The 22136-nt window shown below is 40.1% G+C and overlaps 1 protein-coding gene across 4 annotated transcripts in view; it reads left to right on the forward strand.

Moving 5' to 3' along the window:
- The window catches only part of LOC144791219 (dehydrogenase/reductase SDR family member 4-like), a 232906-nt gene that overhangs the window by 194135 nt on the left and 16635 nt on the right, over positions 1–22136 (forward strand). For 3 of the 4 annotated variants that reach the window (XM_078665871.1, XM_078665869.1, XM_078665870.1), the window contains exon 8: positions 9250–9305. The exons of the other annotated variant lie outside the window; for it this stretch is intronic. In XM_078665871.1, coding sequence (XP_078521997.1) covers positions 9250–9305 — 56 coding nt within the window. The remainder of the gene's footprint in view (positions 1–9249; positions 9306–22136) is intronic. 4 annotated transcript variants of the gene reach the window in all.

Here is a 22136-nt window from a genome sequence, read left to right on the forward strand (position 1 = left end):
AAAGAAAAGGTACAGAGTCATTGCACCCAGAAAGCGGGGGGGGCTGTAACAATAGCGTAGGGGACGGGTGCAGCTGCTACAAAATGTGTTTCCCTTCAAGTAACTCTCTTAGGTTTTCTCTCAAAAAAAGGCCAACACACTTTACCACCAAAGACTGTCCTCCCAGATTGCTGGGGTATTGTCTCCCCTCGACACCATTGATGGATGTCTTCTGTTGATTATGTGCATCAATTACCTTGTGTAGAGTAGCAACAACTTAATTTCTCTTTATAAATAAAAGTATTTGATTTAATTAATTCTAATATTTGGTATCTGATGTCCTTTAAATTCTGAGCCATCAAAACAACATGACCCGGTTCTTTAAGGCAATTACTTTAAAGTTCACAACGTGTACAATATGTTACAACTTTCTGTATAAACAAATCTCTCCCCTATTTTTTATGTCTTTGTGGAAGAGTGTCACACGTTTATCTGCCTATTGATAAAAGGCCTCCATCCCAATTGTGACAGTCTATCTGAATGCAAAAAAAGAACAGAAAGGTGACTGACGTATATGTGAATTCTCAATACATTCAGTTCACAACACTCAAACTGTGAAAAATGTGTGTAGGCAAGATGGGCCCTCACGGGTGAGCCACCATCGAGATACCTGGTAGGTACTCACTAGATAAGCCCATTTTTATCATCATCGGCGATCATCTTGCCCAAAATAAATGTGTCCGAATTGTTTTTATTATAAGTGCAGTGAAGTGATAAAGAATCACAAAAACGTGAGTTAAAATTGATAGGCACACACGTCTCACAAACACTTTATTCTTTACTTCGTGTGACCTATCAAGCTAAAAAAGCAAGGCTGGCTGCTATACATGCATACCATTACCATGAGCCAACATGTTTCATTGCCCAGAATACATTTAAGCAAATTCTTCAGGGCCAACAATTTCTCGCCACTGCATCAAAGTTGGACACACCATTCATGTAGACCTTAATCAGCCACGGTGTCTCCTACCGGCTGTAAGGTGCGATTAAAATGAAGAAAAGCCCCTCATGTGAGTCTTCCTCTCAGATTCAGCTCTCAGTCGTTATATGAATCGGTCAGAGCCTCACGAAGCGTATCGTCTCCACCTCTGCCTTGCTTTTTTAGCTTGATAGGTCACGCAAAGAATAAAGTGTTTGTGAGACTTGTGTGCCTATCAATTTTAACTCACGTTTTTGTGATTCTTTATCACTTCACTGCACTTATAATAAAAAAACATTCGGACACATTTATTTTGGGCAAGGTGATCGCCGATGATGATAAAAATGGGCTTATCTGGTGAGTACCTACCAGGTATCCCGATGGTGGTTCGCCCGTGAGGGGTCATCTTGCCTACACACATTTTTCAGAGTTTGAGTGTTGTGAACTGAATGTATTGAGAATTCACATATACGTCAGTCACCTTTCTGTACTTTTTTGGAATTCAGATAGACTGTCACAATTGGGATGGAGGCCTTTTATTAATAGGCAGATAAACGTGTGACACTCTACCCCAAAGATATAAAAAATCGGGGAGAGATTTGTTTATACAGAAAATTGTAACATATTGTACATGTTTTGAACTTTAAAGTAATTACCTTAAAGAACAGGGACATGTTGTTTTGATGACTATATGAGTGGAGGTCGACCCTGGTGTTCTGTTTTCCCTCTATGCTCCTTGTTGCTTATATACTTTAAATTCTGAGACAATAACTTCCAATACTTCCCTGACAAAGCCTTTGACTGCTCAACCTCCTCACTCTGAGGGTCACATTGCTAAAGACTTTAATTGTCACAATCTGAGCCCAGCAATCTGTTTCTGCCCTAGGACTCCTGAACAAGTTCCTACAAGACAATAAAGACTTTACCCCCTCATTATTCTTAGTTTCAGCCACACCAGTGGTTGTTTCATCACATGCATTTTACACTAGAATGACAACAGTTCAATAAATGTTTATTGAAAAACATCCATTTCGTTTATTCTATGTATCTCTTTGAAACTGAGTAATCACAAGGGACTAAGCGAAAAGTACTGCACTGTTTCCACTGTCCTGAAAGATCAGGGTTGTCATGTTCGATTAGTTGCCAAGAGCTATTCTCTCCTTGGTAAGAGGGGTTTCTAGTGGCACTGTGAGCTAGCTAGTATACAGGCTAACACACCTGGTAGGGGTGTCTAGAATCAGTCTGACATCAATCCTGCAGAGTATGTTGTCTAAACGTGCAGATCCTATATAGGTTTTATAGGAACTACACAACACTTGATCAAGGCAGTAACCGACCCAAAAAACTATTTGAACTCATAAAAGCACAATCGATTTAGTGCCTGTGGCCTGCTTCTGGTTTACATGACTTTGTGTAGCTCACAGTTGGGCTTTGTGTATTCCTCCTAGACAGCCGCACACAATAGATACCCTAGGTGTGCTTGGATGGACCATCACTGGCAGGATGTGAAAAGGGAACTGGGCCCTGCCCTACATACACTCAAATGGCCTGTGTCCTGTTTCCACACAAAGGGCTGCATGCTCCTTGTAGTCTGTCTAGAGCCCGGGCAAGAAAAGCAGGAAGCCTGTATACTGGCCTTCCTGCCCAGTGGGCCTCCGCATACTCTGCCAGTAGGAAGGATTGCTCTGCTACTGAAGGGACTGACACTCTGCTGAACTCCTACTCAGAAGGAACTGCCACCCTACTAAGCTGACCTGGTGTCTGCTGCTCTCTTGCCTGGATGAGAAGGACTGGACCTGCATCTGTTGAACATAGGACCCCAAAGTGACTCCAAGGGCTAGTTGACTGGCCTCCTGACTAGAACCTCAAGGACAGAAGGCTCCAAAAATCTTGAACCCAGCACCTGGAATCTGCCATCTGTTAGCCCTACCCTGCCAAGTGGTACTACCCCATCTCTTGGACCCTTGGAAATAGGCCTAAATGTGCTCCACATGCCCTTCTGTGTATCCGGCATAACCAATGCATCTTCTCTGCTCTGCAGTGCAACCCCCAGCAGAACTGATGCATCATCCCTGCTGCAAGGGTTCTCCCAATGCAAGGACTCCGCATCAACTTCGCTCCCTGTGGGAAGCTTTCCACATACAGGCCCTCGCACTTTAACACCTTCAATGCTACAGCAATTCTCCCTTGGTGCTGCAGTCCCTTAAATCCCATTGTTCATGACGAGCTCAGCTCGTCATGAGCACACGAGCAGTGTACTGCATGACGAGCTGAGCTCGTCATGAGCATGGAAGGGGTTAAATCTCTCTTCTGAGGCAGCCTCGACAATGATGCAGGTGTTTGCATTGCAGCCTCACATGTCCTTGGAACAGATGCATTGCCTCGACTGTGTGATGCATCCTCAACACCGATCTTTGCATTGCAAGCCCTCGCTGATGGGATCCTCAACGATAACGCAGGACCTCCCATTGCAGCTCCTCAGAACCAACACATCTCCCAGGCTGCCCCATTTGCATCCTCAGAGCTCTCCATCGCGGTCAGCCTGAACTTGTGACTTTGTCCTGGTCTGGTGTGACCAGATATCCACAGCTGGCAAATTGTCCCTTTTGGCACAATTTTCACTTAAATATTTTAAATTGCATAGCTCTGGTTCTATTGATTGGGTTTCTATTATTTTCATCACAAATTACTCTATATACTAGAGTTTGCTTGTGACTGCACCCTGAAACAGATTGTAATTCCTGCTTGAGTAGGGTTTTACTTCCCTCAACCAGTAGCTCAGTTTCTTACAGTTGGTAAATAGGAAACCCTATAACATTGAAGGGAAGTAAAGTAACACCACAAAGTTTAGCCAAGTCTCTTTTTTGCATTTGAGTGAAGATGATTGCCTTTAAGAGAGAGCTTGCCAAATTCCAAATGTCTTAAACAAGGCTTTACAAAACCGTGAAATATCTCGAGTATCTTTATCAGAAATTAAAGTATAAGGCAATCCATGAAGACAAAAATGGCAAAAATAATTTGGATCATTTCTTCAGCAGTTGTCAATATTGGCAATGGAGGGAAATCTGTAGAAATGATATGCCATGTTTCCGGAGCCACTGGTAGCACTTATTTGTATCCAAAAGGCTAAGAATTTAAAGACGTACTTTAGGTACAAATGAAGGGGATATTGTAGGAACTGCTTGTAGTCAGATTTTGGTTTTGTGATTGATTATTTGTTTGCATGTAGCTTTCAGTGTAATGAGATATGTTGGGAATGACTTTTTAAAGTCTGTATATTTTTACCTTATTAGTGTTTTGCTTCAGGGTGTATTTGGACACTTGTCACATGGAATCAATGTTTGATCATGTTGTATTGGGAGGCATTTGATGCCTTCTTACAAAATTCATTACGTTGAAGGATTAAGAGCATGTGATGCTTATAATAGCAAAAAGAAAGAATAATATAGAAGGATCCAGATAAGCACTTTGAAAAAATGCAGAGGGATTCTAGGCAAAATATTGCAGTTATCAATACACATTTTAGGGGCAGCAATTTCAGATGAGTGGAAATTTAAACCTAGCTGATGAATACCAAGCAATGATATGTTCAGCAAAATAAAAAGCATCATAAAAGGTAGTGCTTTACTAATGTTGTAGATGACTGCTAATAAATACAGGTCCCACACCCCATGATCAGCTGTCTTTTTATACCCGCACCCAAGCCGGAGTCCATAAGATATGAGGTCCAACCTGGTTTATTCTTGTTTGTCTCTCTCTATTAGATCACTGCAGTATGTGAGAAGTGTGAATCAGTCCCCACTGGTGAAAAGGAGTATCTTTCCTTTTTACTTTTGTTTTGCTTCGGTGTACTTTACTTAATTTATATATCAATTTGTGATACTCGCTTGACACTCCAGGCCAGTAAGTGTGACATGCATTTGTGTTGGAATTTATTCAAATATTTTTACATACAAAATTACACAGGCCAACTGGTGTATAATGTAATCTGAAGGTTTCACAATAGGCTAATGCTGCTTAAATGCAGGTATAGCTGGGCAGAGATATTTACATGAATGGCTCTACCTGACATGCAGTTGACTCTGCATCTGACCCAGGTCAACCTGTCCACAGCAAAAGCATTAAATGTTTTCAGTTTAATACACTATTATCAGGGAGAGAGACACCACCTGTTGTTTATTTTGTCTTTTTTGTTGTTGTTCATAACACAATACTGCTATGTACAATAATTTAACAGGATTATCAAACCGCGTTTGGTTGGTTCTCAACGACAGAGGTTGAGATCGTTTGCCACTGATGTACTGGGGTCCATCATATAATGGCTCTGCAAACTGGGCCAAGAACAACCCCTTCCTCAGTTGACTTTCAGAGTTGTTATGGTGAACACTCATATGCTTCTCAGCGAGATAATGTGTGGGTGCACATACTCAATAATTTCAATGTGCAACCCAGTGCTTGTCTCTTCAGGAGAGTACCTTAATCATAAAGCTGCACCCCCAGTAGTCACAAAGTTTTGTGCCTACAATTTCGTGTCCTTGAGTCTGATTCCCCTTTAATGTACTGCACTTTCTCCATTCCCTCAACTACTCTGTCACAGGAGGACTCCCTAGTTCTTGATTTTCAGGCCTTTTGCAAGTCAGGTGATAGTGTGAATAAAGCACAGGTGCACCTTTTAGGCCCAAAGTCAAATGCACACTCAGGGGCTTATTTACAAGTCCCTTGCGCCGCCAGTGTGCCACTTTATTAATGGGAAAAAGTGATGTACGGGCGGTGCAAGGGGCTTGGTCAGTTTTTATTCTTAGCCCATATTGATACAGGTTTCACGTTTGAGTCCTTATTTGCCTCTTGGTGAAGTGGAGCTTATCTTTTGAGGGGGCTGCCATGAGCCAAAAGTCCACAGGGATGTGTAGGACATCATGAACGGGAAGCAGCCATTATTCCTCTCATCCATCCTCAGTCTATGGAGCCCACAGTGCTGATGCAGCTGCAGCTGCATGCGGTGGTCTCTGAAGGTTATGGAGATGCGGCTCTACCGGTGGTGAGGACAGATGCAGCCTGGGTTGGACTATGGGTGATTGCGGCAGTCGCAGTTCTAATCGGACCAGAATTGGTTGCAGCCCTGTTCTGGCCTATCTTGATCTTAGGAGTTTTAGCCCCCATCAAGGACTACTGCCTTCTAGGTAGTTGTTTATCATGTCCGGGTGTAGGGTGATCACAAAAGTTGTAGCCCTCATTGAGGCCTATGACAATCATGACATTTGAAGCCTCTATCTGAGCGTATGAGGATCACAGCAGTTGTAGCCCATGCATGGGCAGTCATGCATTTGCAGCTCCTGTCTGGGCCTACAGATGTCACGCAGTCACAGCCCCGGCTGGGCCTATGATGAGCAGTTGCTATTCTCTGTGGAAATCTGGATGAAGACCATAGGGTCTACAGGACATACAGGCCCTCCCAGGCTTGTTCTCATACAGTCAGCTCTTGTTGAAAGTCTCACAGCCACTGGGGACACACTGTGGCTCTTACCCCCTGAACAATCTCTCCTCCCACAGGACGGGGCATGCTATTTACCTTCATCAGCAGGCAGGCTGCTTAAGAGCCAATCCATATCTCCTCCTGAAAAAAGTATAGACTATTGATAATGTCCCTTCACATCTGAGAGACTGTCTTTCAGGCAGACACCAGGCCTGGTTGCACAGAAGTTCTTTGAGTACACTGCAGAGCACTCCTCTCCCTTTTTGTAAGGGCATTGGGGAACCAAGTAGAGCGGATTAGGTCGTATGTTTTTTCTTCAAGGTGCTACACCCCTTCCACACCCTCTATTACTCCCTCCACTACTCCCTCCCAACTGCCCACCCAGCTCCTAATCCCCCCTTTGGGCAAACACAAAACAGAGGAATCTTACACAAGTAGCCCAATAGGCCTTGCTGTTGTGACACAAAGAGGTATGGTCACACTACTGAGCTCTTCTAAAATACATATTATGCTGTCACCGTCACTTTATGTGATATACTCAGAACAGGGACAATTGTCTACTGCCTATAATGAGGGTACACTTGATACACCCCTTGGAGCCATAGAACAGGTCCAGGGCTTCACATTGTCAGGGACACGTCTAGGCCAATGGCCACTCACATAGGTTATCATGGCACCAGGGTCAAAATAAAAGTCAGGCTGTGCTTAGGGCATGGTACCACATCTGCACAGAATGCAGGGGATGCTCCTGTCCCAACAATGATACATTAGTTATATCAAAAAGATATATTTATAATGTGGTCTTTGGTTTCCTTGTTGTTTTAGACTTAGAAAAGTTGCTTCACAAGAAATCTATAACTTCTTGTCCTGCTTTTATTTGTCTCATAGGTGAGTGAAACTCATAGTTGTACTAGGAGGGGCCCTTAACAAATCATTAGTTAAGCTTCTGTCGTGCATCTTTCTCTGGTTATTACAATGTAGAGATTCCTAGAAAATGGCCTTGACTAAAAACTTTCCTTTTTAATTTTTTGCTGAAATGTGTGGGATTGTTCATGATTGTAAATCAAGAGGTGAGTTGGTGAAAAGGGTGGGTATGATGAGTAAGATGCACGGGGTGTAGGTAGTTAGTGGAGTTTATGGGTAAAATGTTTTGGATTGATTGATTGTGTGTGTGTTGTAACAAAATATAGTGAAGGGGTGATACAGTTAGCGCATGGGGTACAAGATTAGATAGTTTGGAAGATTGGAAGTTGGGTCCTAGGTGAAGCAAAGTAGAGCATGGTGTGAATTGATGTAGCTTATGTGATATGTAGATGCAGTACATTAGGTGGATTGATGTGGAGTGTGGTGGATTATAAAAAAGTACATAGGGTAGAATGTTGTATTTTGGGGTGGATTAATGTGTGTGGTATACATATGTGCAGTGTTTTAGAAAGATGAAATCCAGAGAGTGAGTGGATTTTGTTTGTGGGGTGATTAAAAGAAATGTATAGGTCTACACACATATGGTATGTGGGGAAAATGTAATGTATGTGGAGAGAATGTAGTACATATGGAAAGAATGTAGTGTATGTGAGTAGAATGTAGTCAGTTGGATTAAGAAAGTATGCTGGGAGTATGGATTTATTGTGAATTTTTTTCACAAAACTGAAAGACAAATTGCCATCCAGCAATAATATTGTATCCAGAATATCGACTACCACAATATTGTGAAGGTATTTAAGAATTAGTTAGCCAGTATTAACTACATATCTACCTAAATCCACATACACATGCCTTTGTGCAATTGTATGTTTTCAATGTATGAAGATGTGGAGCTAAGAATAGTAAATATATATACTAATCTTCACTGAAATGTGGTAGTTAATATTCTGGAAGAGATATATTGGCAGGACAATATTTAAGGCTTCATAGTGTGGGCAACACCATTTATTGTGTAATGATGGAAAAATATTTTGAACGGGCCAATCACTGTGCATGTGGAGAATGGATATAGTGAGTCGGGTTTATATAGGTAGAGGATTGAAGGCTTTATTGAGAGTTATGGACACTGCATGGTATGTATGCAGTGTCCGGTTGGATGGTGAAGCTGAATGTGGCATGTAGGCTGAATAGATGTAGTCACTAAACAGAGTTTCTGAGAATAGTGTCGTAATGTGCAGTTTGTTGCATCAGACTATCTAGGTGTAAAATGAACAGCTGTTTTGCTGTAGCTGACAGATGCAAGGTCAAGTTAGAAAATGGTATTTGGTAAATAAATGATGGACAGAAGTATTGGATGGATAGAAACTTACACATGTGGACAGTAGGTGAGAGGGTCATCTAGCATTCATCTTTCGAGGCTAGACTTGGCAAATAGACCCTACAAGATATTGATCTTTGGCCTTGCATATTGGAGAAGGCATTGAACATTTAGAACCTGATGTACAGTTGGATGTTAAAATACATTTGCCCTAGTTTCAGAGGAATGGTTTAATCTGACAGGAAACCCACTGGCTAAATTTCCTCCACCCATCTTTACCAGGGTTGAAAAAATTCCACAGGTGGATTCTTCTCTAAATATAGCATTGTCTATAGTAAGTGGAAGATTTTCTATGATCATCCATCATTTAATCAAGTACTTAGACATTTGAAAAGTCATTGCCTATTGAGTCTGGGGCAGTGCATGAAGGAAGGGATCAGGTGCAGATGACGGAATGTACCAGCTTGAAATGTAAGGCTGTGTATTGTAACTAATCAAACTGTGAAAATTGTAGGTGACTGTGAGGCCCTAATAATAAAACTGGAACTGTATTTATTCTACCCTTTCATGAAACAGGTGTGGACTGATGAAGCAGTTTTGAAGGACAATTTGAAATTATATGAACTCCAAAGGTAATAAGTGTGCTTTCTCTTCTGAACAATATTAGTCCCAGTCATCCAGGATGGTCAATCACACGTGTGTTTGATTGAGCTTTGAACTATATGCTTTTGCTTAACTGGATCATTATTTTTCAGTGTGCAGTCAAACACCATGCTTTTTTTTGTTGTCTTTGCATGGTCTAAAGCCATTTTCCATCTCTTTCTGAGCCTTTCACAAATATATTCACGCATTAAGTAAATCATTGCTAGGTTTATATTGTACTTTCTTGCCAATTTAACCACACCAATATGTACACATTACAACACAGCCCTCCTTATTCAGGTCATTATTGCTTCAGGAAACTTGTCTTCTGTTGTGCTTGACATTTCAACAAATAAATAGGTATTGTGGTTGTTTATGCCAACCTTTAAGCAAATATCCAACTTGCTTTGGAGATCACATGAAATTTCACATGTATTCCTGTGAAACTGGGACACAGATTTCTGGGATAAGGTCTGGAATTCCTTCAGTTTACTCACAAGTGAAAACATTTTTGTTTGCATAAATGCAACAAGTGCACATTTACAGATGCATCAATTTTCATCTTCAATTTCCAATTGTTGTTTGCCCTTGCTAACTATCTGTTCGCTAAAGGAAAATCGCTTCACTATGGAGAAACCCCCTTCCCTTACATTTTCAATAACTTTGTGGGTGTTCCCTCCCCATTCACTTTAGACATAGGGATTTACTACTGTAACAAGTTCACTCTGATGGTGGTGGAGTGGGGGCTGAATACTGGGACCAGGTTAGTCCCTCTGAAAAAGTTACCTTCTCAAAGTCAGACAGTCAGAGTTCAAAACTTCAGGATTTCACAAGAGGAACTCAACTGATGCCAGCCAAGGTTCCAGGACCAGGTGAAGCATCTTTTGGGGAATTTTAACTCACTCCAGCAGTGGTCAGCTGGTCACAGGCAAGCCCAGTTGCAGGTCCAGTTGCAGCAGTTTACCTGGGCAGTTGTAGGGAGGCCACGGGAGCTTGTTGTAACCCTGTAGCTCAGAACAGAATGTCAGCCAACTGACCAATGCAGTCACTCAGGTAGTCTTGTGATCAAACAGGAAGGCATGTCTCAAGCAGCACAGCAGCCCACTGAGGGTACAGTACAGGTTTCAAGCAGCAGGGCAGTCCTCAGGCAGCAGCAGGGCAGTCATCTGAGGTACAGAGCAGGACTCAAGCAGCAGGGCAGTTCTCTAAAGTGGAAAGAAGTCCTTTTGAGTGTCTTCTGCAGGTCCAGAAGTGAACAGGAGAGTTGGACCGAGGTACCAATATTTATACTTGATGAAAGCCTGTGAAGTGGGAGACCCTTCTAGACTTCCCCCATATCTGGTTCTGGAAATGTCCTTCCTCGTTTTCCCAGGCCTCAAGAGATCTAGGGTAACAAAGGACTGGTGTCAGGGTCTTTGTGAGTATGCTGGAGGCAGCCTCTTTGAAATATAAGTGGGGTGGTGAACACCTCTTCCCTTCCCTCGCCGGAAAGATGGCCCAGTGTGCCAACACCTTTCATCCCATTTGTCCTACTGTCTGGGAGAAATACATATAGGCCAACTGCCAACTATTCACAGTCATGTGATCAAGGGCACAGGCTGCACATTGTTAAGACAAGAAAATTGCACATTTCTTTAAGTGGAATTGTCAGAATAGTGACTTAAAATCGGACTTTACCATAAACAAAGATTTTAAATTACAATTCTTTTGAGACTATACAGGACTTTTTTATCTGCTCTCAATCAAAAGTTAGCACATATTACATATAATAAGGTTGCTCAATGTTACCATTTGGGAGAGTTAGACCTCACAGTAGTAAAAAACGTTAAGGGCTTACCTTAGGGGTGAGTTATATATTACAAAGGGTCTTTAGGCCATGCACAAGATTTATTTTTCTGGGTTGAATTGCCTCTTACACAATGTCCTGAGACATGTTTTAAAACACTACTGGTGGCACAATAAGTGCTCTAGGCCCACTAGTCGTACTTAACGTGCATGCCCTGAGTACATGTTGTACCACTTGACCATTGACTTATAAGTATAAGACTTGCAAGTAAATTAAATGTGCCAATCAAGTATAGGCCAATTTTACCTTGCTTTAGAGAGTAAGCACAAGCACTTTAACAGTGGTTAGTAGTAGTAAAGGGGAATAGAGAGCTAAAAAAAAAAAATTGAAAATTCAGAAAAACAGGAGGAGTGGAGGCAAAAGCTTTGGGGTTGACCCCGCGGAGAGGGCCAATCCAACAAAGTTATTGGGCCATATGTGCTGCCTGTAAATATATTCTGGGGCCAAAATTGCCTGAGTATGACTCTGTGGGAGAAGAGTAGTTTGAATTGGTTCTGTTTCTTTCAAGTCCAAAAGTGCTGCAAGGTGTTCCAAATATGATTTTAATTACTGCCAAGCTGCAAACCCAATAGAGCTTTATACCATAAAATCAGAAGGTTGTGTGAGCAACCCCATGCGCACCAATTGTGAGTCAAAATTAGCATCCCTGCTGTGATGCTCAGTGTTAGACCTGTTTGTGAATACCTAGGTGCATGCACAACTTTTTGGAAGAAAGTTTGATGGGGAAATGGTTCAAAACAGCAGGCCTTTTGTATTTGTTTTAATGTAAAGCCAATGAGCTTCTAGTATGCTCAAGTGACATGAGCTATGGAGGAGCAAATCCATGAATTTTTTCTGTTACAAATGTTTTGAAGCTTTTTTTTTTACTTTACGTGCTTAGGATATTTCACGTAGTTTGCAAAAAACTTGACAGAAAAAAGAAAAAACCCTGAGGCAAATTACTTTAGAGGGAGATTATTTTGCGGGAACACGTTTCCTTCCAAACTGTTCTTTTGCATAACTTTTTACCATGGTATACTTTTTATGAAAAGTGATAAAACATTGCAGGATTATGTATATGCGTTTTTCAACTTAGCAAAACTTGATCACAAAAATGATAATTTTACAGACTGATAGTGTGCACACATTGTAATGCACCTCAATGTAATACATATAGTGGGTCATGTCTTTAATACACCAGGGCAATATTTGAATTAGGCAAGCACATTTACCTGAATTTAATATTACATGAAGTTCGTGAAATGTCTCCAAATGCTGCATTATATGATTGCACTTACTTTCTTGCCCACTTGATTTGTATGGAAAAAAATCTCTCAGAGACACTTGTAGCTTAATCAGTCTCCTGCTGATTTATTGTGTGACATTTTTAGGCCTGGGCTAAAAGACAGCTTCAGGTTTCTTGCTTCTTCATGTTTTCCCAAAAATATCAAACAAAAAAGCATACATATATACACGCTCCTGATCAACACTCCTTCATCATTGGTCTCTTGAGATGTCACTCAAATTATGCCCTCTCCCACCCCAGTGCAAGGTAAAGGTCAACAGAAGACCCCATTCCAGCTGTTAGACGCTTTCACTTGGAGTGACAGCATTTTTCCGTTGCACATATATACATACATCTAAAAAAGGGTGCACAGTCTAAATATCGATTCCTAAATTTTGACTTACAGTAATATCGAGTTGGAAATATCGAAGGTGGAGAATATCGAGGTCAAGAATATGGTTGGACAGACTATCAACCCTAAGGTAAGTAATATCGCATTTCTTTATATCGATGTAAGTAATATCGAAGTTAGTAATATCGATATCAAATATATCGATGTTACTAATTTCGATGTTACTAATATCGATATTTGGATATTGTTATGTATTTTATTATGTATTTTATATGTATGTGTTATATGTTTTTGTTAAGTATTTTATTTGTTTTAAATTATATGTGTACTAGTTTTTATATATTAATAGTTAATTTTAAGTTAATTTTATGTTTTAGTACTGGAGCGGGTTGTGGGTTTATAGGGGAATAGGGTGGGAAGTAATTTAATTATAGTAAATTAATTATTAATTTTTAGTAATTGTAAATTCATTTTAATAAATTTTTGTATTGTAGTTCTGCAGCGGGTTGTGGGTTTATAGGGGAATTGGGTGGGTGTAATTTAATTGTAATTAAGTAATGATTTCTTTTTATTGGAATTGATTTTTATTTTATATTAATGATTAATTGGTAATTAATTTTTTAATTGGTACTTACTTTTTTAATTGGTAATCAATGTTTGTAATTGGTATTAACAATTTTTAATTAGCAATTAATTGTTTTAATTGGTAATTCATTATTTTAATTGGTAATTCAGATTTTTAATTGTTAATTACTTTTTATTTATTGGAAATTGGTAATTATTGTTTCATTTAAAATATTTTTTGATTTAAAAATAAATGTATTGTTTACTATATTTTAATTGTTAATTAATTTGAAATTATTAATATGTTTTTTTGTTTTGAAAAATAGTTTAGTGTTAAATATTTATTATTTGGTAACTAATATTTATTAATTAGTATTTATTGGTATTTATTGTTAATTTATTGTTAATTAATTATTCAATTGTAATTATGTTTTTAGTTTAGTAAAATATTTTAGTGTTCAATATTTATTATTTGGTAACTAATATTTATAATTTAATATTTATTGGTATATATTGTTAATTTATTGTTAATTATTTATTCAATTGTAATTATGTTTTTAATAATTATTAATGGGTATTTGAAAATGATGTAGTTTAAAAAAAAAATTATTATTATTTATTTTATTTACAACAAATATTTATAAGAATGTTCTATTTAACTTCTACGCTATCCAACAATTTTCCTTCTGTTGCACTCTCTGGAGTTGGAATAGTAATTTTCACCCCTACGCTATCCAACGCTTACCCTACTGTTGCACTTTCTGGAGTTAGTATAGTCATTTTTACCCCTACCCTATCCAACGCTTTCCCTACTGTTGCAATCTCTGGAGTGGGAATAGTAATTTTTACCCCTACACTATCCAACGCTTTCCCTACTGTTGCACTCTCTGGAGTGGGAATAGTCATTTTTACCCCTACGCTATGCAACGCTTTCCCTACTGTTGCACTCTCTGGAGTGGGAACAATAATTTTTACCTCTACGCTATCCAACGCTTTCCCTACTGTTGCACTGTCTGGAGTTAGAATAGTAATGTTACCCCCTACGCTATCCAACGCTTTCACTGCTGTTGCACTTTCTGGAGTGGGAATAGTAATTTGTACCCCTACGCTATCCAACGCTTTCCCTACTGTTGCACTCTCTGGAGTAGGAATAGTAATTTTTACCCCTACGCTATCCAACGCTTTCCCTACTGTTGCACTCTCTGGAGTGGGAATAGTAATTTGTACCCCTACGCTATCCAATGCTTTCCCTACTGTTGCACTCAGTGGAGTGGGAATAGTAATTTTTACCCCTACGCTATCCAACACGTTCCCTACTGTTGCACTTGTTGGAGTTGGAATACTAACTTTTACCCCTACGCTATCCAACGCTTTCCTTACTGTTGCACTCTCTGGAGTTGGAATAGTAATTGTAACTCTACGCTATCCAATGGTTTCTCCACTGTTGCGGTCTCTGGAGTGGGAATGGAAATGTTAAGTTCTATGCTATACGACGTTTTTATTACTGTATTTTTTTTAGTTATGGGTTTTGAATAGTATTTTTTTATTTAGCTATTTGATATTTTATGTATAATTTTAGATAATGTAGTATATAATTAATTTTAAAAATATTAAAAGTATTTTTAATTGTTTTAATTTATTAATAATAATCATTTACTTGGTGGAGGGGAAACATGGAGGCGGCTGGTTGAGCCGTGGCGGTGCTCTGACTATGGGCTCCCGCGCTGTTGGTATTTGGGTTGCAATTTTACCGCGTCTTCGGTGAAAAAGTTCTGCATCTTCCCATGGTGTGGTGTGGTGCTTCGAGGCCCCCCGCAATTTTGCCGATTCTGCTTGGTGGGGGGCCGATAGTGGCCGACCGGAGTACTGGCTTTCCTCACAGCGTCTTTCCACATACCCACTCCCATATGTTTGGGGGAGGAGCTTGCTAAGCCAGTAGCGGCGGCGGAGGAGGTGAAGGCGGGCGAGTGTTCACAGGAGTCTGTGTGCTCCCGGCCAGTTACCCTTCAGGTGCAGAGTCCCCTGCAGAGTCCCCTGCCTTTCCCAGCGAGGGAGTGGATTTGGTCGCTGGCCGCCCTGGAGCTCAGGAGGGGTCGCCGCATCCGTGAGGCTCTGCTTAAGCGGCGCTGTTTGGCTGCTGTTACCGAGGAGCATTGTGAGGAGAGGCAGTCTTTGGAGGAGGTGCAGCCTCGTGTCACACAGCAGCACAGAGTCACACAGCAATACCAGCACCAGATTGAGAGGGATGAGAACAGTATTTGCGGTAACGGGGGTGATGTTAACAATGTTGGAGGGGAAAGTCTGAAAGGCCCGGTGATACCTGTGAAAATACCCAGGGAGATCCCCCGGAGTGGTAGAGGAAGGGGGAGGGGGAGAGGGACCACGAAAGGAAAAGGCAAATGTATGGATAATGCTGTTGGTAAAAACATTGAAGACACTGTATGTTGAGGAGTCCTGCGAGACTCTTCTGACGTTTCCTCTCGAGCTGCAAACTCCCAACTCCCTCAAGGATCAACCAACACAATCAGGACTTGGACTCTGACTGAATTGACTTCTCCCCCAGGGAAAGGGGAAGTGGACAGAGAGACGCACAACAAATTATACAAGATTAAATCTTCGGTTGTGTCTCTCTTAGGAAGTGCTCCAGGCCGAGGACCTTCTGTTAGATAAATTCTGCGCTGTCTTCAAGCAGTACTGCGATGCAATGTGAACAATATGAACAACAATTAACTTGCTGAAACTTCTTAACTAACCATAACTATTACTTAAACATTGTGCTTACTGACCATAAATCCGTCTGACCCTTGTTCGCACTTTACTGAAGTTTTAACTCAGGTTCTAAATCTCGACACCTTTTGAGTAAACACAACATGTCAAAATAGCTTGGCACTTTAACTGAGTGAACTACCGGTAAAATTAGTGTGGTTAGTTTTAACAGAACTCAAAAAACTCATGCAAGATCATACCTGAGTCTTTAAAACAATTCTTCTGTAAAGAGACTCTGCAATTGGGAGACAGGGAAATACAGGGAAAAAATACAGCCTGTCTAAATTCACTCTTTCACCTAAGATTATTATCCCAATCTAATCTTGTAAATATGTTAACCTTTTCTTGCAACACTCAGAAAATAAGTCAACATTACTCTGCATTGTTCATATAGGTTCAATTTGCCTATTTAACACGGTTGTATTTACAAAGGCTTGTTTATTTCATCCAGTGTGCTTTTAAGCGCTTTAAACTTCACTGAGATCGGCTCTCTTCATAAGGAGTCATTAATCTCTTTCAGATCCTTGCACTCAGATCTCTTTTGGTAACTAGCGCTAGTCAGTGTACAAAGTACCAGTGCAATAATCGAAGTAAGTTTGCCTCTACCAAGGCTTGTTTTAAGATCTGCTTCCCTTGACGCGATGTGTTTCTTAAGCGTCTTGGGAAACTTCAATGTAATTCACCTTTGCCACTTTCTATTTTTCATTTAAATTATTCGTGGCCTTTTTAACTGAAAAAAGAAACCTCTTACTGTCCTTCTTCACATTTGACTGCACGTGGAACAGGAGACTCGAACCGGCTGCCGGAAGAGGAGATCAGCGGGGAAACAAACCTCCCGGCTGCCGCAGAGGGACGTCGGAAACCTGTCACGTCGTCTTCCTGCATTAATCAAAGACGCTGACAGCCAAGGCTTCCGAAGTCACCGGAGTCGATCACAATGAAGGGAATAAATACCGGGGCTCAGGCAAACATGCGGTTGGACTTGAAATCAAGACTCAGGAAATCTCAACGCAGGGACAGAAGCTCTCGCTAGCACAACGAGAGACAAAGCGTTTGGCAGTTGGCTGAGGCTTGTATTTATAGCCTCAGCCACGAGACCAGCGCGAGGCTCACTCTCCTTCTCACCTAGCGCGAGGACAGACACGAGCCTGTCTCTCAAGAGCGCACAATCTTAGATGTGTCACAAAATTAAACTAAATAACAAACAAGCATTGCTAAATGCAATTGCTACAGATAAGAATTCAAAAGGGTTTTTTAAAATGAAACTGTACATAAAAATAATACACAAAATGAAATCAATAAACTACATTTATCTAATAGGTTCATTATATATACACTGCGTCAATTCTGAATCAGAACCTATTTAAGACGACCAGTAACACACCTAACAGTTCCTCCCCCCAAAGGTCGTCTTACAGGTCTAGGTTTATCAGGATGCAGAGCATGAAAAGATCTAACAAGCCTAGGAGCATGAACATTTTTTTCAGGTTCCCAAGATCGCTCAGAAAGATCATAACCCTTCCAATCAACCAAATAAAACAAGGCACCCCGAATCCTTTTGGAATCTATAATGGATTTAACCTCGTACTCAACATGGTCACCGACAATTACTGGCGGTGGTGGGTAATCAACACGAGTAGAAGGTTCAAAGGGTTTCAACAGAGAAACATGAAAAACAGGGTGAATAGCATATTCCTCAGGTAAAACTAGTTTCACAGATACAGGGTTCAAAACTTTCTTAACTTCAAAAGGCCCAATAAATCTAGGTTTCAATTTCCTGGGACCCTCCAACTGAATGTTCCTGGTGGATAACCATACCAACTGACCTTCCTTATACAAAGGAGCAGCTTTACGATGAGAATCAGCAGTCTTTTTCATAGATATTTTACTTTTGATCCATTGTTTCCTAGCCTTATCTTGGATATCCAACAGATGAGTCAACCTATCATTAACTGCTGGCATAGACAATTGTTCATCAGGTAAGAGAATAGGAATAGATCTTGGATGTTGACCAGTGAGAAAATAAAAAGGAGAACAACCCAAAGCTGAATGAGTGGTGTTGTTATAGGAAAATTCAGCCCACGGTAACACTTCATCCCAAGGGTGAGAGAAGGTAGATAACAAACATCTTAAACCCTGTTCAACATGCTGATTCAATCTCTCCGTCTGACCATCCGTCTGTGGATGAAAAGAAGAAGACAGAGCCAACTCGATTCCCAAGAGTTTGCTGAGTTGTGACCAGAATTTAGAAATGAACTGAGGGCCCCTGTCCGAAATAATCTTTGAGGGCAGACCATGAAGTTTCACAATATTAGATAAAAATACAGCACTGAATTCAGTTGCCGAGGGAATCTTGTGTAACGGGATAAAATGTCCCATTTTGGATAACAGATCCACAACCACAAGAACTGTAGTAAAACCATTAGACTTAGGGAGATCAGTAATAAAATCTAAACTGATTGTATGCCAAGGGTGAGGAGGAATAGTCATAGGATGAAGCAAACCCATTGGAACATCATGTAAAGCCTTCTGACGAGAACAAACTGGACAGGTTTTCACAAATTGCTGAATAATAGAAATCATTTTTTCCCACCAAAAATGACGTTGACACAAATCCAGGGTTTTGTTAATACCTGGATGTGCAGCAATCGCCAAATCATGATTCCATTGCATGACCTTATCCTGTAAATCTCTTGTGGGAATAAACAATTTGTCATTGTGATAGAAAAACCCATCTCTAATGGAATTACCTTTTTTTAATAACCATTCATGAACATCAAAAATTTTTAATTCCATCTTAACAGAATCCCAAAAACTTTCTGAATGGATTTCAGCAGCAATTTTTTCTAAAGGCAAAATACTGGGGGGATCTTTAACAGAATTTAAATCTTTTTCACATACTAATCGTGAAAGTGTGTCAGATAACAACTGCTTTTTTCCAGGTCGATACATAATTAAAAAGTCAAATTCGCTAAAAAACTGTAACCACCTCATCTGTCTAGGAGTAAAAGCCTTAACAGTGGAATAAAATTGTAAATTTTTATGGTCAGAATAAACAGTAATAGTGTGTTTAGCTCCCAAGAGGTGATGTCTCCATTCTTGAAACACATCTTTAATGGCTAACAATTCACGTTCCGCAATCGTATAATTTTGCTCAGCTAAAAGCAATTTCCTAGAGAAAAAAGCAATAGGATGGAAGTGACCAGTATTTGCATCCTTTTGAAGCAACACCCCACCAATAGCAGTCTGCGAAGCATCTGCTTCCACAAAGAAAGGCCTATCAGGATCAGGATGAACCAAAATGGGAGCAGAGGTAAAAGCCTTCTTCAACAATGAAAATGCTTGATCAGCTTCCTCAGTCCAAGAGAAGACCTTCCCTTTTTTCAATAACTGAGTAATGGGAGTAACAATATCTGAAAACTTAGAAATGAATCGCCTATAAAAATTAGCAAATCCAAGAATTCTCTGCGTATCTTTAATTGAAGTAGGAATTGGCCAGGTCAGAATTGCTTCGACTTTCTTTGGATCCATACGAATCCCCTCAGGTGATAAACAATAACCGAGAAATTCCACCTGAGAAGCATTGAAAACACATTTTTCCAATTTAGCATATAGAGAATGATCTCTTAACTTCTGTAACACTAACTGAACATGTTGTACGTGTTCTTCCATATTTTTAGAATAAATTAAAATGTCATCAATATAAACGATGCAACAGACGTCCAACAGATCATGCAAGACCTCATTAATAAAATATTGAAAGGCCGCTGGAGCGTTGCAAAGACCAAATGGCATAACCGTATACTCAAAAAGACCAAATTTCGTACGAAAAGCGGTCTTCCACTCATCACCTTCTTTGACTCTAATCAAATGATATGCACCTCTAAGATCCAGTTTGGTGTACACACTAGAACCCTTAATTTGATTAAGAAGCACTGGAATCAAAGGCAATGGATATCTATTCTTAATGGTTGCTTTATTAACCTTTCTGTAATCAATACAAGCCCTCAGATCCCCAGACTTCTTCGAAACGAAGAAAAGAGGAGACGAAACAGGAGAAGTAGAATGTCGAATGAACCCTAACTCCAAAAGCTCATCCAAATAGTTCCTTAAATAAACATTTTCAGGTTCGGTTAAGGCATAAATTCTACTACATGGTAGAATAGCACCAGGAACTAAATCAATTCTGCAATCAAAAATTCTGTGCGGTGGTAATTGGGTTGCTTCAACAGGATCAAAAACCTTAGAAAAGTTTCTATACTCAACTGGAAGCCTATTATCTTCCGCAGTTAGAGCAGCACAAAAAAGGGGCATCACCGGATCTTTGGTTTCTTGATAACAGTGTAACTTACAAAAAGAAGACTCTAAAGTAACAGTCCTTTTAATCCAATCAATATTGGGATTATGTAATTCCAACCAAGGAATGCCTAGGATGACACCAAAACTTGGAGCATCAATAAGATCAAAAACCACTTTCTCCGTATGCCCATTATCTGCTACCAAAGTTAATGGTTCGGTGTTAAATTGAATCATACCAGAAGATAAAACCGAACCATCAACTGCTCTCACAGACTCAGGTTCCTCCTTAGTAACAAATTTCAGATTCAATTTATGGGCAAACCCAATATCGAAAAAATTCCCAGTAGCTCCAGAATCCAAAAGTACAGGAATGCTATGTCTTTGAAGAGTAGTTAAGATAAAGACCATCCGAATAGTAAAATGTTTAGGAATATGTGTAGTTACATTGGTGACAAATTTGGAGATCTTAGAAGAAGATTTGCTCGAGGGAACGATCTCAGCTTTCCTCGAGTATTTTAGTTTTCCGACGGCTTAATAGGAAGAGTTTCAACAACTAAAACTTTCTTTTTTGTGGGTTTCACAGAACAATCCTTGGCAAAATGCCCAGGTTTGCCACAGTATAAACATAAATTGCCCTTACGCCTCCGTTCTTTTTCTTCAGGAGTTAAAGGCCCTTTGAACCCACCCGGTAAAACAGATTCAACAAAAACATTCTTAACCTCAGACTCTTTTTTCTCAACTTTAACTAGAGGACTTCTAAAGTCACTCCTAGTTTTTTCATTTCTACGTTCACCCAATCTGTGATCAAGTCTAATCACTAGATCCTGAAATTCCTTAAACCCATCAGGTAAATTCACTATGTGCGCAAGGGAGTCTTTTAAATCATCTTTTAGACCTCTATAAAATAAAGAAATCCTCTTCTCCTCAGGCCAATGAGTTTCAGACAGAAGTCTATTAAAGGTAGTTATATAGGATACAAGGTCCTTGGTCCCTTGACGAAGACTCAATAACTCATTATCAGAAGATTGAATTAAGGTATGTTTGGCGAATAGACTGGACATGGCCAATTTAAAATTCTGCAAATTGTGAAGCAAAGGATCATTATTATCTACTAAAGGCATGGCCCAATTAGCAGCCACCCCTCCCAGATAAGAAATTATAAAAGCCACCTTAGCAGAATCAGAAGAAAAAATTTGAGGTTTACACATGAAGTGCAATTGACATTGACTAAAAAATGTTGCAAATCTGCTATTATCTCCAGTAAACCTTTCAGGATTAGCCAAAGGGACAGGTGTGGGAGTAACAACAGTTACTTGAACTGGTTGTTTTTCTGACTGAACTTCTGAGGTATGAGGCTGAATAACCTCAACTCCAAATCTAGCTGGCGCTAAAACTGGTTTCTTCTCCTTAGAAGAATCCCTCCAAGACGAGAATCCAACCCTAGTCTCATCTAGCTCCTGACGAAGCGATTGATTCTCTAAACGTAAATTTTCCATCTCCACTGTCATCTTCTGGACTAACTGTGACAACTGTGAAGCATCCATGAGGGTGAGTTTGCAGACTTGAAAGGAAACGATTTTAAAATTGGGAAGTTAGGCTTTGTCTACTGTTGAGGAGTCCTGCGAGACTCTTCTGACGTTTCCTCTCGAGCTGCAAACTCCCAACTCCCTCAAGGATCAACCAACACAATCAGGACTTGGACTCTGACTGAATTGACTTCTCCCCCAGGG

The sequence above is a fragment of the Lissotriton helveticus genome, chromosome 11 (assembly GCF_964261635.1).
Source record: "Lissotriton helveticus chromosome 11, aLisHel1.1, whole genome shotgun sequence".
NCBI classification, from domain to species: Eukaryota; Metazoa; Chordata; class Amphibia; order Caudata; family Salamandridae; genus Lissotriton; species Lissotriton helveticus.